The 12,842-nt window shown below is 40.4% G+C and overlaps 1 protein-coding gene across 1 annotated transcript in view; it reads left to right on the forward strand.

Annotated features, from left to right (window-relative positions):
* The window catches only part of DNAH11 (dynein axonemal heavy chain 11), a 268,017-nt gene that overhangs the window by 183,646 nt on the left and 71,529 nt on the right, over nucleotides 1-12,842 (forward strand). Inside the window, 6 exon segments of the mRNA XM_044293255.1 lie at nucleotides 1,260-1,406; nucleotides 2,195-2,308; nucleotides 6,912-7,055; nucleotides 8,270-8,452; nucleotides 9,144-9,245; nucleotides 10,472-10,606. Of these exon segments, the coding sequence (XP_044149190.1) occupies nucleotides 1,260-1,406; nucleotides 2,195-2,308; nucleotides 6,912-7,055; nucleotides 8,270-8,452; nucleotides 9,144-9,245; nucleotides 10,472-10,606 (825 nt within the window).

Here is a 12,842-nt window from a genome sequence, read left to right on the forward strand (position 1 = left end):
ATGCAACACGTTATCGGTGTCGTATACATGTTTCACAGATCATTAGGATGAGATGCTTAAAAAAACTACTTGCTCCAGCCGGCCTAAAGAAATAACAAAGTCCAGTATTTATAGCACAACACAGGTATGGTATTTACGCAGTACCGTAACCCTACGTGGACCTCGCTTTGTTCTCAGTCTTTCAGGTACTGCAACTCCAGTTTAGACTCTGATCCTACACAGCACTCCACTGTCAGAGAGGAGAACCACTCCCACCTCACCTGACACTGCTGTCTGTTTTATAGGCCAGTCAAAACTTGCCCTGGAACGAGGGGAGTAGTCACCCACCCAACACTATAACTACTCACAGTAAAAGCTGTCCTGGATCAGCTATACTGTATAACAAAACATGTCAACTGCCACTGACACACCTAAAATACTGGCTCCTACTTCAGCGAGGCCAGGTACCTTGGTGACATGTATGTACCATCAACGATGGTCCCTTGTGCCTTCCTACAGGTCTATAATTCTATAACTCGGGGGTTCTGTTTCCCCCTCAAAACTCACATTTCCATTATCCAGAAAGTTCAGCCTTTTATTTTCAGCATCATTCATAGGTAAAAAGTGGAATTATTCCTCTGTTGGATCTGACTTACTCCTTTCATATGAAGTGGGTACCTTGGACATATTTTAGTAGCTCCCCTAAGTTTGGTTGCTACGTTCAAGATTAGGTACCTTATGGGCACTATACAGATTACTCTCTCGCTCTCCATTTCAGGTGAATATTCCTTACTTGCTCCTGTGTTTTTTGCCTATGTGTTCTCCTTTTTTCGCCTCTTTTTCTTTTGTTTCTGTAGAGGTATATTACCCTGTCCCATTTTATCTTTTATGTTTTTGTGTGTTTATCTGTATGTACTTTTTTTTTTCTTTACTATTTTGTTTATTGTAAGCATACCTTACTTGCAGATACTTCATACAATTTTCTTGAATTTCCATACTATGGATTTCTTTTATTACGGTATATCTGTTCTTGCGTCTCTTGTTTGGTATGTCACTAGTATGCTGATTTGGCTTTTATTTTGCTAATAAAGTTTTATTGAACCATAAAATAGAGATGCCAGGAAAGGTTCAGTGCAGATTTTGACAGTAAATTAGGTTAATAATAATAGTAGACACCAAGTTCTATCTTATCAAATGCCAATGCAACAATACAAATGTAATGTAGACATTGGCCTGACGTAAAAAAAAAAAATCTGAAACTATTTTCTTTTTTTCTGCAGGTAGAAGACCTAAAAGCTAAACTTGCCTCACAAGAAGCAGAATTGAAACAGAGAAACCAAGATGCTGAAGCTTTAATAGCTAAAATAGGGCTTCAGACAGAGAAAGTGAGCCAGGAAAAGACCATTGCTGATGCAGAAGAGCAAAAGGTCAGTGTAATGCAGTCATTTAGAGATGCCAAGGAACACTCAGCACAAAGTACACCTTTTGTAGACATACCACTTTCAACAAGTCTCTCTCCAGGGATGGAGATGTGTGAAGAATTGTCATCGTGGGGCATGTAGCAGTGTTTTTCCAACACTTCACCTCACTCTGTATTTTCTCACCTGTCGGCTCTTAGACTGATTTGATGGGACAATAGAGAGCTCATTTTAATGTGTAGCTTCTATTAAGAACCTAGGAAATGAAATGATTGTATTCACCTCACTTTTCTGAAGGATCTAGCTTCTTTCATTCTGAGATCCTTATCTAAAAGCCATATAGGCTTGTGTGAGCCATCCAGTGGCTGTTATCAGAGGCAGTGCATTTCATTAGCAGTTTTCAGATTTGCAGTACAAAGTGAACTACATAAAATTACCAACACCAACAGAGTTAGTTTTGACTCATCCAAACTAGAGCTACATTCCTTCATTAGTTAAAATATACAAGCCAAAAAAATTAAACTGAAATATCAGAGAAAAATCCATGTTTTCTCGTGTTCTATAAGGAGGAGCACTGCCCAATGAAATAATTGGGCTTCTCATCAATCATATATTGTCCTTTAAGATAGATTTGCTCTGCTTGTTAAAAATAATGATCCTAATCTAATCTAGAAGTTAATGTTAATGTCTGGTAGAATATTTATGTGTGTGTGTGTGTGTGTATGTATGTATGTGTGTGTATATATATATATGTATATATATATATATATATATATATGTAATTTTTTTGATTTTAGGTAGCATCAATACAATTAGAGGTGTCTGTGAAGCAGAAGGATTGTGAGGATGACCTGATGAAAGCTGAACCAGCTTTAGTTGCGGCCACTGAAGCTCTGCATACCCTTAATAAGGTAATTAATGGCATAGAGCTCACTCCATCTGAAAGTTTAATAATTTTTTTTATTTCCATAGCCAAATGTACTGTAAGAGATTTTACATCAGTGCTTCTTTTTTATTTTTTTATTCAGGGTCTTTTTAACACGAGTGGATTTTTTTACACTCTTGGCTATCATTCTTATGCCTCTTTCACACAGGCGTCATGGATTTGGCCCGGATAAGATGCGGGTGCGTCGCGCGTGAGAAAAATCGGCATGTTTGGTACCCAAACCCGAACTTCTTCTTCTTCAGGTTTGGGTTAGATGTTGTGTAGATTTTATTATTTTCCCTTATAACATGGTTATAAGGGAAAATAATAGCATTCTTAATACAGAATGCTTAGTAAAATAGGGCTAAAGGGGTTAATTTAAAATAAATAAATAATTTAACTCTCCTTAATCCACTTGTTCGTGCAGCCCGGCTTCTCTTCTTTCTTCTTCTTTGGTAATGGATCATGTGAGGGACCATGTGATGAGCGCAGTGACGTCACCACAGGTCCTTTTCCTCCTGCACAGCAAAGAAGAAGAAAGAGGAGAAGCCGGGCTGCGCAAACAAGTTGATTAAGGGGAGTTAAAAAAATGTATTTCTTTTTTTAACCTCTTCAGCCCTATTTTACTAAGCATTCTGTATTAAGAATGCTATCATTTTCCCTTATAACCATGTTATAAGGGAAAATAATAATGATCGGGTCCCCATCCCGATTATCTCCTAGCAACCATGCATGAAAATCGCACTGCATCCGCACTTGCTTGTGGATGCTTGCGATTTTCACGCAGCCCCATTCACTTCTATGTGGCCTGTGATGCGTGAAAAATGCACAAAATAGAGCATGCTGCGATTTTCATGCAACGCACAAGTGATGCGTGAAAATCACCGCTCATGTGCACAGCCATTTAGAAATGAATGGGTCCGGATTCAGTGCGGGTGCAATGCGTTCACCTCACACATTGTATCCGCGCGGAAATCTCGCCTCTGTGAAAGAGACCTTAGGGTCATCATAATCCTAATATTGCACTATAGCACATTATAAAGCCATAGGACTGTTTAAAAGGATTATCCAGCATTCCAAAAACATTTTTCTCTGGTATCCCAACTCAGCTCTGTTGAAGTGAATGGGGCCTAGCTGCAATAACACACATAACCTGTGGACAGGTGTGGCATTGTATTTGGAAGAAGGCAGACATGTTTTTCCAACCATGGACACTCTCTTTAACCATGACTCTGGTGGACTGGTCATTATCAGCAAGCATGTAATTTGGTTAAAATAATATATTGTTTAGTTTTTACACTGCATTCTTATATATTTATTCAACGCTTGTTCATTACGGATTCTTAGGTCTGAAGTTTTATGCACGTGAAATATGCTCCGAGCAGATGATTTTTAATGTGATGGTTGGTATAACTTGTGCTTTCGAAGTAAACAACATGGTTTGCATCTCAGTAGGAACTGTGATTTAACTACGTCTGACAAGATAATGTGTGGGGTTTAAAGACGTCTAACTGATGTTTTACAAGTATTCAATTGTATCTTCCCATGCAAAGAGAACTCTTTTCTTTTGCTCCTCAGGGAGTCATCATTCATAGAGCATTTCCTGTACCACATACTTGGCAAAAATTGTGGCTGTAAATTTTGTTGCCAAAATGCAAATGACATTTTTTAGGTTTCAGCTATGTATTTGAAGATGTCACATATCTGTGTTTGAATAGCGCTCACATGTTGGAACACACACTCCAATAATATATCTTACATGGCAGAAGAAAAATAAATATCTACATCAATGTCCATTAGGTTAAACAAAGATCATGTACATTTTTACAGTATTTTCTGTGGTTCTTGTAAACCTTTCATTGGTATTTAATAAGTAATTATAAGACAAATATGAAGTATATATGGATGGAACTCTGATGTAATATGTATATTAGTGTCAAGAGCAGAGCTGTACTGGGCACACCCATGAATACTGGTGCCAAGAGTGACCAGTCAGGTCCTGTTTTCAGTTATTTGTTCAAAACCGTCTTTAAAATTACACCTCATTATAACATAGCAAGATAGTAAGGTTAAAAAAAGCCTAGGTCCCTCCAGTTCAATCTGTTATCCTGCCATGTAGATCAAGAGAAAGGCAAAAACGACCATGGGACAAAAGCCAGTTTTCCTCATGTGATATTCCTGCCATGTCACAGCTGAGGCCATTGATTGGCAGGCAGTAGCTATGTGCTGGTGTGGGGGGACAGGAAGTGGTGGGGATGGAAGCTGTAGCTCTGGAAAACTGGGATGTGCCAACCATGTGAGTGGTGTTTTTTTAATTGTTTTCAGACCATGCCCAGTGACCTATTTTTTATTTTTTTAGGTCTTTGTGCTAAAGACACCATACACATTAGATTATTATTGGCCGAAGCCGCTGTTTTTGGTGGGGCTGGCCTACAATCCAATGTGTATGGGGAGCACCCGAATCTTCCCAGACAGGTGATAGGGGAGAGACCATTCAGGTCTTTTAAATTTCAAGACCGGATCCTTTTGCTCTCTCTATGGTAGAGGCTTTCTCCTCTCTCCCCAGTGAAAACACATACATGCTCACTAAGCATGTATATGTATGGGGGAGTCTGGAGAAATTGCCGTTAGCCAAACAAGTGTTTGGTCAGCAACTATTGAAAGTGTATAGGCACCTCAATTTTAAGACCAAACTGAAAGGAAACAAATTAAACTAGAGATGATCATTAAAAAAATATATAAGGCTGCACCAATGTGTCAAGGGTCATGAGATGATCATTGTCCTGCTCTATAATACTGCTCATATAGAGAGAGAAGAAATTATGTGAGCTAAAAAAATTAAATTACTAGGATATGGTGGGCATGTTGAGTGACATAGAAAGGGAGATATAGAAATTTTGCTTGTACTCAAATGGTATAATGACAAAAAATAAATAAAATACAGAACCTCTCCCCCACCAAAGATTTATATGTGATGTACGGGTATCATATTTTAAAAGATCCACATTTATCGGGCCATGTCATATAGGGATATTTGCGGGAAAATAATATAGGGTCAGTACGGCAGTTTACAAATATGGAAAAATAAGTACATATACAGTATAGAAGAAAAAGTGACCTAGTTGTCACGGTGGGGAGTGGGGGAAACCCCCCACTGTACAATGAGAAGCAGACGGGATAGCAACTAGGCCTGGGAAATAGGATAAGGGAGCAGGACACCCCCTAGAGCTTCCCTAATCCTCACCCTGACTCCTCACACCATATGAGCGGACCTGGGACCCTGAGTCGCCCTGATAATCCCTCAAGTAGAGAAAGGGCTGAGACGACCTGTTCATCCCAGACACAGATGAACAGGAGTCTCACCGGCCTAGCTGCAAGGAAAGGGACAGGCAATGAACAGCTACTGAATCGGAAGGTAAGAGCCCAGAAGCAACACGCACTTACCTGCCGTGGCAACAACTACAACCGGAGCCCCATGCAGACAGGATGCATGGCGGCCCCCGACAGAACTGCACACTGACTTGTGGTTTCCCCTCCGGGGAATCGTGACACCCCCATCCGGAGGCCTCAACAGATAGACAGGCGGATTTCTAGCAAACATGCTGGACAACAAACACCACCAGACATGTAACAACGACTAGACATCAAACACCAACTCATACAAACAACACCACACATAGAAACATAATAGAAAGGGAAGGTGACACTGGGAAACATCGGGATGACATTGATGTTCCACTAGGTAGCCCTCACACTGGAAGATGGCAAATCCAGACCAGGAGCATAACTCCAGCACACACCAAGGCTGGAGTACAACTGACTCCTGGTCTCCAGCCACAGGTATAAGAAGCATCTAATGACCATACCCAGCCAGGTAATTAACCCCTAACGCATCAGCTAGGGAAGGAACAGGGGGAAAAGGAGCAGATCACACACATGCCAATAACCATACGTTGCCCCTGGCAACGGCATGCACAGCAACGTGTCAAGGCGCACCACACCGAGACCGCGACACTGCCGTGACACTAGTCTGAGACCCATATAGACATAGATTACAAAAATCACTTGTCCTCTGTAAAAGGGAGGATAAATATGCCATAAAAACTCAAGAGTAATACAAGAACATAAAAGATAAAATGGGCAGAGTCCCTAAAAAACTAGCACAGTCAATACAGTTTAATATACACATTACAAACAGCATTTTAACAGTTTTTTTAAACATATATTCCTCTATTACGTGAATCAATACATTTGGAATTCCCTGTATATGATATTTCACATTGGTTTGGCTAAATATTTTAATACTTCTAGTATGTACTAATACTTTTTCCCTGCAAATGGTGTTTTTATTGAAAACTGCAATTTAAATCCCATTTAAGTGGCGTAAGGCAACAGTATCCAGATTCACTGTAATGTTTACACAAGTATCAAGGTGAGATATATATATAGAGAGAGAGAGAGAGAGAGAGAGAGAGAGAGAGAGAGAGAGAGTTGTAGTACCTACTTACCAACACATTAATGGCATCATACATTACTATTTAGCACTACAAATTCCTGAATACTAACAACATATTTTCTTGTCTTCACAGGTAAACCTTACTGAGCTTAAAACCTTTCCAAACCCACCATCTGCGGTGATAAATGTTACCGCTGCTGTAATGGTGTTGCTGGCCCCCCGAGGCAGGATACCTAAAGATCGGAGCTGGAAAGCATGCAAGGCATTAATGGGAAAGGTAATGTTATCTACAAACTGATGACCTTTAAATTCCGCTTTAGGCCACCTGCACAAGATGCGGATTACGTGCAGTCTTTCAGCGCAGATTTTTGTGCAGAAAAACAGTAGCTTAGTACAGTACCAGCAAAGTGAATGAGATAAAAAATTCACTTTGCAGATATTTTCCATGTGGAAATTGACCTGCAGTGTGGATTTTAAAATCCACAGCGTGTCAATTACTTTTATAGCTGTTTTTAGCTATTTCAGCTCCGGATTTCACCGTTTCCCAGTGAAGGGTGAGGTCATGCGGTAAAACCAGATTTAATCCACACCCAAATCCTTTGGTACAGAAACACATTAATAAATCTTATGTGTGTTCACCTTCATTGTGAGCAGGTGGCCTTCTGTGGACAGCAGCAAGTGTGCAAACACCTGTATGTATCAACAAATGTGTGTAAGATAACTTTATCATCAGCCATAAAGGTCTTGTTTTATTTTGCTGCATTCATCTATCAGTTTTGCTATTTGTCAAGTAAGGCCTAAGTCACACATCTTGACTTATAGGGAGCCACTTCCAATAGGTCATGCTGGTGAGATGGGTCTCTTTCTTGAGAGATACCATTTTGCATATTCGTTTCCCGTGGAACATTGCTAATAAGTCTCCATACCATGGAGTACTTCCAGTAATTCTCCATACAGGACTGGAGACTCAGCACCCTGCCTAAGGAACGGAAAAGAAGTGCAGTGAGCATGTGCGTCCTGTATTGTAAGGCTACACTATAGGACATAACCAACAGTAATGGAAAATCGAAACTGATTTGCCACAGGGTACAATGGTAGGTGGCTAATAATTTTAGAATAAGGCAGTTTTGATTAGTGGTGTATTTGGGTAAAGTGATATACCAGTAATATCTGTTGGACAGGATACATTTACAGTATATTAGTGGCACAAACCCTTTAAGGCTACTTTCACACTAGCGGCAGCCTAGTGTAGTTTTATTCCGGCCGCCTCTTGGCATGTTTGCCATGCTGCGGACGGACCTCCGGCCCGCCCCCATTATAGTCAATGGGACCGGAGCGCTAGCGGCAGCCCGGGTCTGGCAGGCTGTTCCCGCCGGAGAAGGCTGCCGCTAGTGTGAAAGTAGCCTAATGCAGGAGTGTGAAAACATTGTTCTCTCTTTATTTGGCTCTAGTTTGAGTGTGTTATGCTTATGTTTCTTTTTATCAATATAGGTTGACGACTTTTTGCAAGCATTAGTCAAATACGACAAGGAGCATATTCATGATAATTGTTTGAAAGTGGTAAAGGAACAGCATCTAAAGAACCCGGAATTTAACCCAGACCTGGTTCGCTTAAAGTCATATGCAGCAGCTGGTCTCTGTGCTTGGGTCATTAATATTGTGAAATACTATGAGGTAATTGTGTCCCTTCCTATTACCCCCTGATTGTAGCCCTAAATGTACTTGTGCATCATGAGATCACTGATCATTTTTACATAGTCCTTGCTACTATTTATATCAATGATCTCCCAACTGAGAGTATACCCTTGAGGGAAAGAGAACAGACATATTTTCTGATGGTTGAGAGCCACATCAAAGACCGTGCCTGTAAAGACAGGTTCTGCACGTTTATGGTAATAAGTCTTTACTGCTTCTGGAAAGGGTATATAGCTTTGACACCCACCACACTTTTGGATTGGCCATCTAGATCTAAGATCTGCACCCCACAGCCTGGTAATTGCAGAATGAGTTAATGAGAATGAAAATGCATGCTTGTGGTTATTTAATATAAGATTGCAAAGTGTGGTTAGAGTGAGACTCGGGGAGGATTAGTACCATCATTACCACTGACTATATACAGCTAGTGGAAAAAGACTATTCTGCTATATACCTTGGAACTGTATCTTATTGCTGCTATTTACTACCACTCCCATCATCTATTCGGTAAAGAGAGACTTTATTTATTGCGACCAATAAATGACTTCACCATTAATGTGAATGTAGCCTAATATGGTAACGACTTTTTTCTTTAGACAATAAAATATATCAGATTAAATATTAAATGCATTTTAAAATGTGAGTCTTAGTTTTGTTTTCTGTTTTTCAGGTATATTGTGATGTTGAGCCCAAACGCAGAGCCCTGTCTCAAGCCAATGATGATCTTAAAGGAGCTACAGAAAAACTTGATGCAATTCGTAAAAAGCTTCACGTAAGTTTACAGTGATTTTATAGTAAAATATATAATATCATTGTTTGGAGTAAATACATGGTTGCAAGATCAAAAATTTGATATGTTAGTAGCTATAGATGATGCTTGCTTCTGCTTTCTTTTCCTCAGTTCTTGTTGCTTGTCTTGTCTTTAGGTTAGCTCTATTAGGACAGAGTTGTGGTCTCCGACTGCAGCTTACACAAGCGCTCCAATGTTTTTTTTTCTTTATAATGCAGCATAGGCTATTATTAAAGGGTTTTAGGAAACTGGACAATGCTGGAGAATAGCCTGAAAAATAAAGCAGCATTTACTTTGCAGTTCCAACTATGTCTCTCCAGTTTACCCGGTCAGGCTCTGTTTACCTGACTACAGGGTTAATGTCACGTTTTCATTGTGTTACCACTGCAGCCGGTCACTGGCCTCGGTGTTATGCTCCATTCACACATCCGCAAGTGTGGTCCGCATCCGTTCCGCAATTTTGCGGAACGGGTGTGGACCCATTCATTCTCTATGGGGACAGAATGAATGCAGGGAGAGCACAATATGTGCTCTCCGCATCCGCATTTCCAGAGGGCGGCCCCGATCTTCCGGTTAGAACATGTCCTATTCTTGTCTGGACAAGAATAGGCATTTCTATGGGGGTGCCGGCCGGGTGTATTGCGGATCCGCAATACACTACGGATGTGTGAATGAACCCTTATACTATATAGGCCAAACTAGTGTATTTTTATGACATCTAGCTTCACACTCATCTCCACCGGATTGTGTTTGTTAGAACTGACAAGGAGAAATATATCAGTCACAAGCAGGAGGCTAAGGAGAGCAGTGTGAAGCTGCATTGTATGGTAACACACTGGACAGGCAACTTACATTAGGGGAGTCATTTTAGTGATACAACTAGATATCTTCAGTAGCATAGGGGGACATACATAGGAACAAGGAAGCTGGAGCTTAGGGGGTACGGTGGGGTGCATGCGGGGACGGGTGACGCTAGGGAGGCCCGTCCCCGCCTGCCATTGGCTGCTCCCCCCCCCTTCCTCCCCCCAGACACCAGATGTTTTCATCCGTGTAAAGGGAGCAGCAGCGGCGGTGCGGGGACCAGGAGCGGCACAGGGAGCGGGGTAAGTATATTACCTGTGAGGGGCCCGGCCCATGGAGCGGCTGTTTGTGAAATTGGATAACCCCTTTAATATACATCTTTATAATATATATGTATGTACTTAAAGGACTTGGACAACAATTTGAAGAGACTGCAACAGTCTTTTGCAAAAGCAACAGCTGAGAAAATCAGGTGCCAAGAAGAGGTTAATCGCACGAACACCACCATAGAACTGGCCAACAGACTTGTAAAGGGCCTCGAGGTTAGTAAAGTTCTTATTGCATACCGTATATGTCAAGGGATGGATGTAATCTTATCACAACATCAAATGGCCTTGTGAGTCAGTTACCTTTTTCTGTATAATTTTGATAAAATGTTATACTTAACCCCTTCTTGCTCTGCGCCATGTTAGTGCTTTGTAGTAAGCGGATCATTCTTGTAAACCATTACAGTGTAGTGATGGCATGAGTACGCTGATTAAAGGGAAAATGTACAGGCCATGTGCATTCTGCATTTGTTGTGGGCCCAAAAGTAGATATGCCTGTTCTTGTCCACAAAACGGACAAGAATAGGACATATTCTATAATTTATGTGACGGAAAGATGGATGCGGACAGCACATGGATGACATCCGTGTGCTGATCGCATTTTTTGTGGACCCATAGGAATGAATGGGCCTGTGTGTGATCCGCTAAAAATGTGGACCAGACGAGGAAGAAACATACGGTCGTGTGAATGAGGCCTTAACCAGCTTTAATCAGAGCTCACAAAGAACAATATATTCCTAGAAGAGTTATTTCCTCCTTATTTCGTAGACCTGGGAGCTGATAAATCAGTAGAATAATGCAGGCAGTTTATATCTAATCATTAACTAACTCCTAAGATGAGCAGCTGTTAAAAATTAGAAATAGGTCATCTTAGCCGAGATGACATTACAAGCAATCTATAATACATTAGGATGAGATTATAGTGATTTTTAACTGTCTGGAAATGTATTACACTGCATGTTCCTACACTTAAACTCTTGTTAGCCAATGTCACTTTTGATTTATGATGCGTGGACAGTGTGGTGAAATTATTGAAGATTCAAATAGATGATCATTCCATGTTTACAAAATCTTCACCATTTTTATGGTTTTAAAGAGATTAAGGATAGGATTTTCATAGTTGTTTATAACTTACTCAAAAGCAGAATTTGTAAAATAGATGTTACAAGTAGTTTTTTTTTTTTTTACCTTAAATGAACTGAGTTTTCTTCACAGTAGGAGATAAGTTAAAGTGGCAGACTTACTTATTGGCTCCTAATAGCATCCTGATTACTTCAGATGCAGCAACTGCTGTAGCTTCAGATATTTTATTTCCCGGTGCCTCCGTCGCTTCTGATCATTTAATTGCTGCTAAATGATACCAAACTAGTATTAAACAGACTTTCATTTCTGTTACCTCAATGAAACTCATTTCAGACTAAAAGTTAAATTTGATATAAGAATATGAAAGTATATGTAAATCTAAAACTTCTTTATTTAAAGCATTTCCTGTAAATTCCTTGTTACCTACTGTTTCCCCAAAAATATAAAGTATATATTAGCATATAATATAACATAATATAGTAATGTGTATAAGTAACAAAACACATTGGTGGGAGTTTATCATGAGGTTAGTTCTTCTTGAGTTTTTTTCGCAAACCTCATTTTAAAAATGTGGCAGATATATTTGTCAAAAGATGTCACCCCCTTTCATGCCACCCCCTTCTAGAGTAAATGTCAGCTTTTTTGTCAGCTTTTTAAAAAAAATCACCGTTGATGTATCTGGTGTACACTTAAAGGTATTATTCAAATTATAAAACATGCCCCTCTTATAGATTATAGTTACCCTGCTCCCTGGCACCCGTGACGCTCCTGATCCCTGCATGGCCCGCCGCTGCATCTCGTCGTGGCCTGCTATTGGCTGCTCCCCCATTGCTGGATGTTTTGATCTGCACGACGAGGAGATGTAGCGGCGGCGGTGCACGGATCAGGAGCGACATGGGTGCTGGGGAGCGGGATACGTATAATCTATATGAGGGGCATGTTTTATAGTTTGAATAACCCTTTTAAATAACGTAGCTAACCTCACCTACTTTCCCACTCACATTTTAGAAGTTAGCAAGTGGCATAAGATCACAAAAATTGTACAAAAATGGGTTTTCTGCCAGAATTCTGGTGTAAATGGAATTATAGATTTCCTTCATTATCAATATACTTTAAGTACTAACTTTGTCTTAAAGGTGTTTTCTGGGATTCTTTATCTGAACGGTGGGGGTCCCGCCAATCAGCATTTGGCATCGGCGCTTACATTAGCGTCTTGGCCTGCTCTCAGCTTTGTCTAGACCATGTGACGCGATGTTCATTGTTCATTGGTCACATGGCCTAGGCATATCGCTATACAATGAAAGGCGCTGTGCTTGGTAAGCAGAGAGAAGGCCACGGCACTACTGTGAACAACAGTGCATTCTCAAAC

Source organism: Bufo gargarizans, chromosome 5 (assembly GCF_014858855.1).
Source record: "Bufo gargarizans isolate SCDJY-AF-19 chromosome 5, ASM1485885v1, whole genome shotgun sequence".
NCBI lineage: Eukaryota > Metazoa > Chordata > Amphibia > Anura > Bufonidae > Bufo > Bufo gargarizans.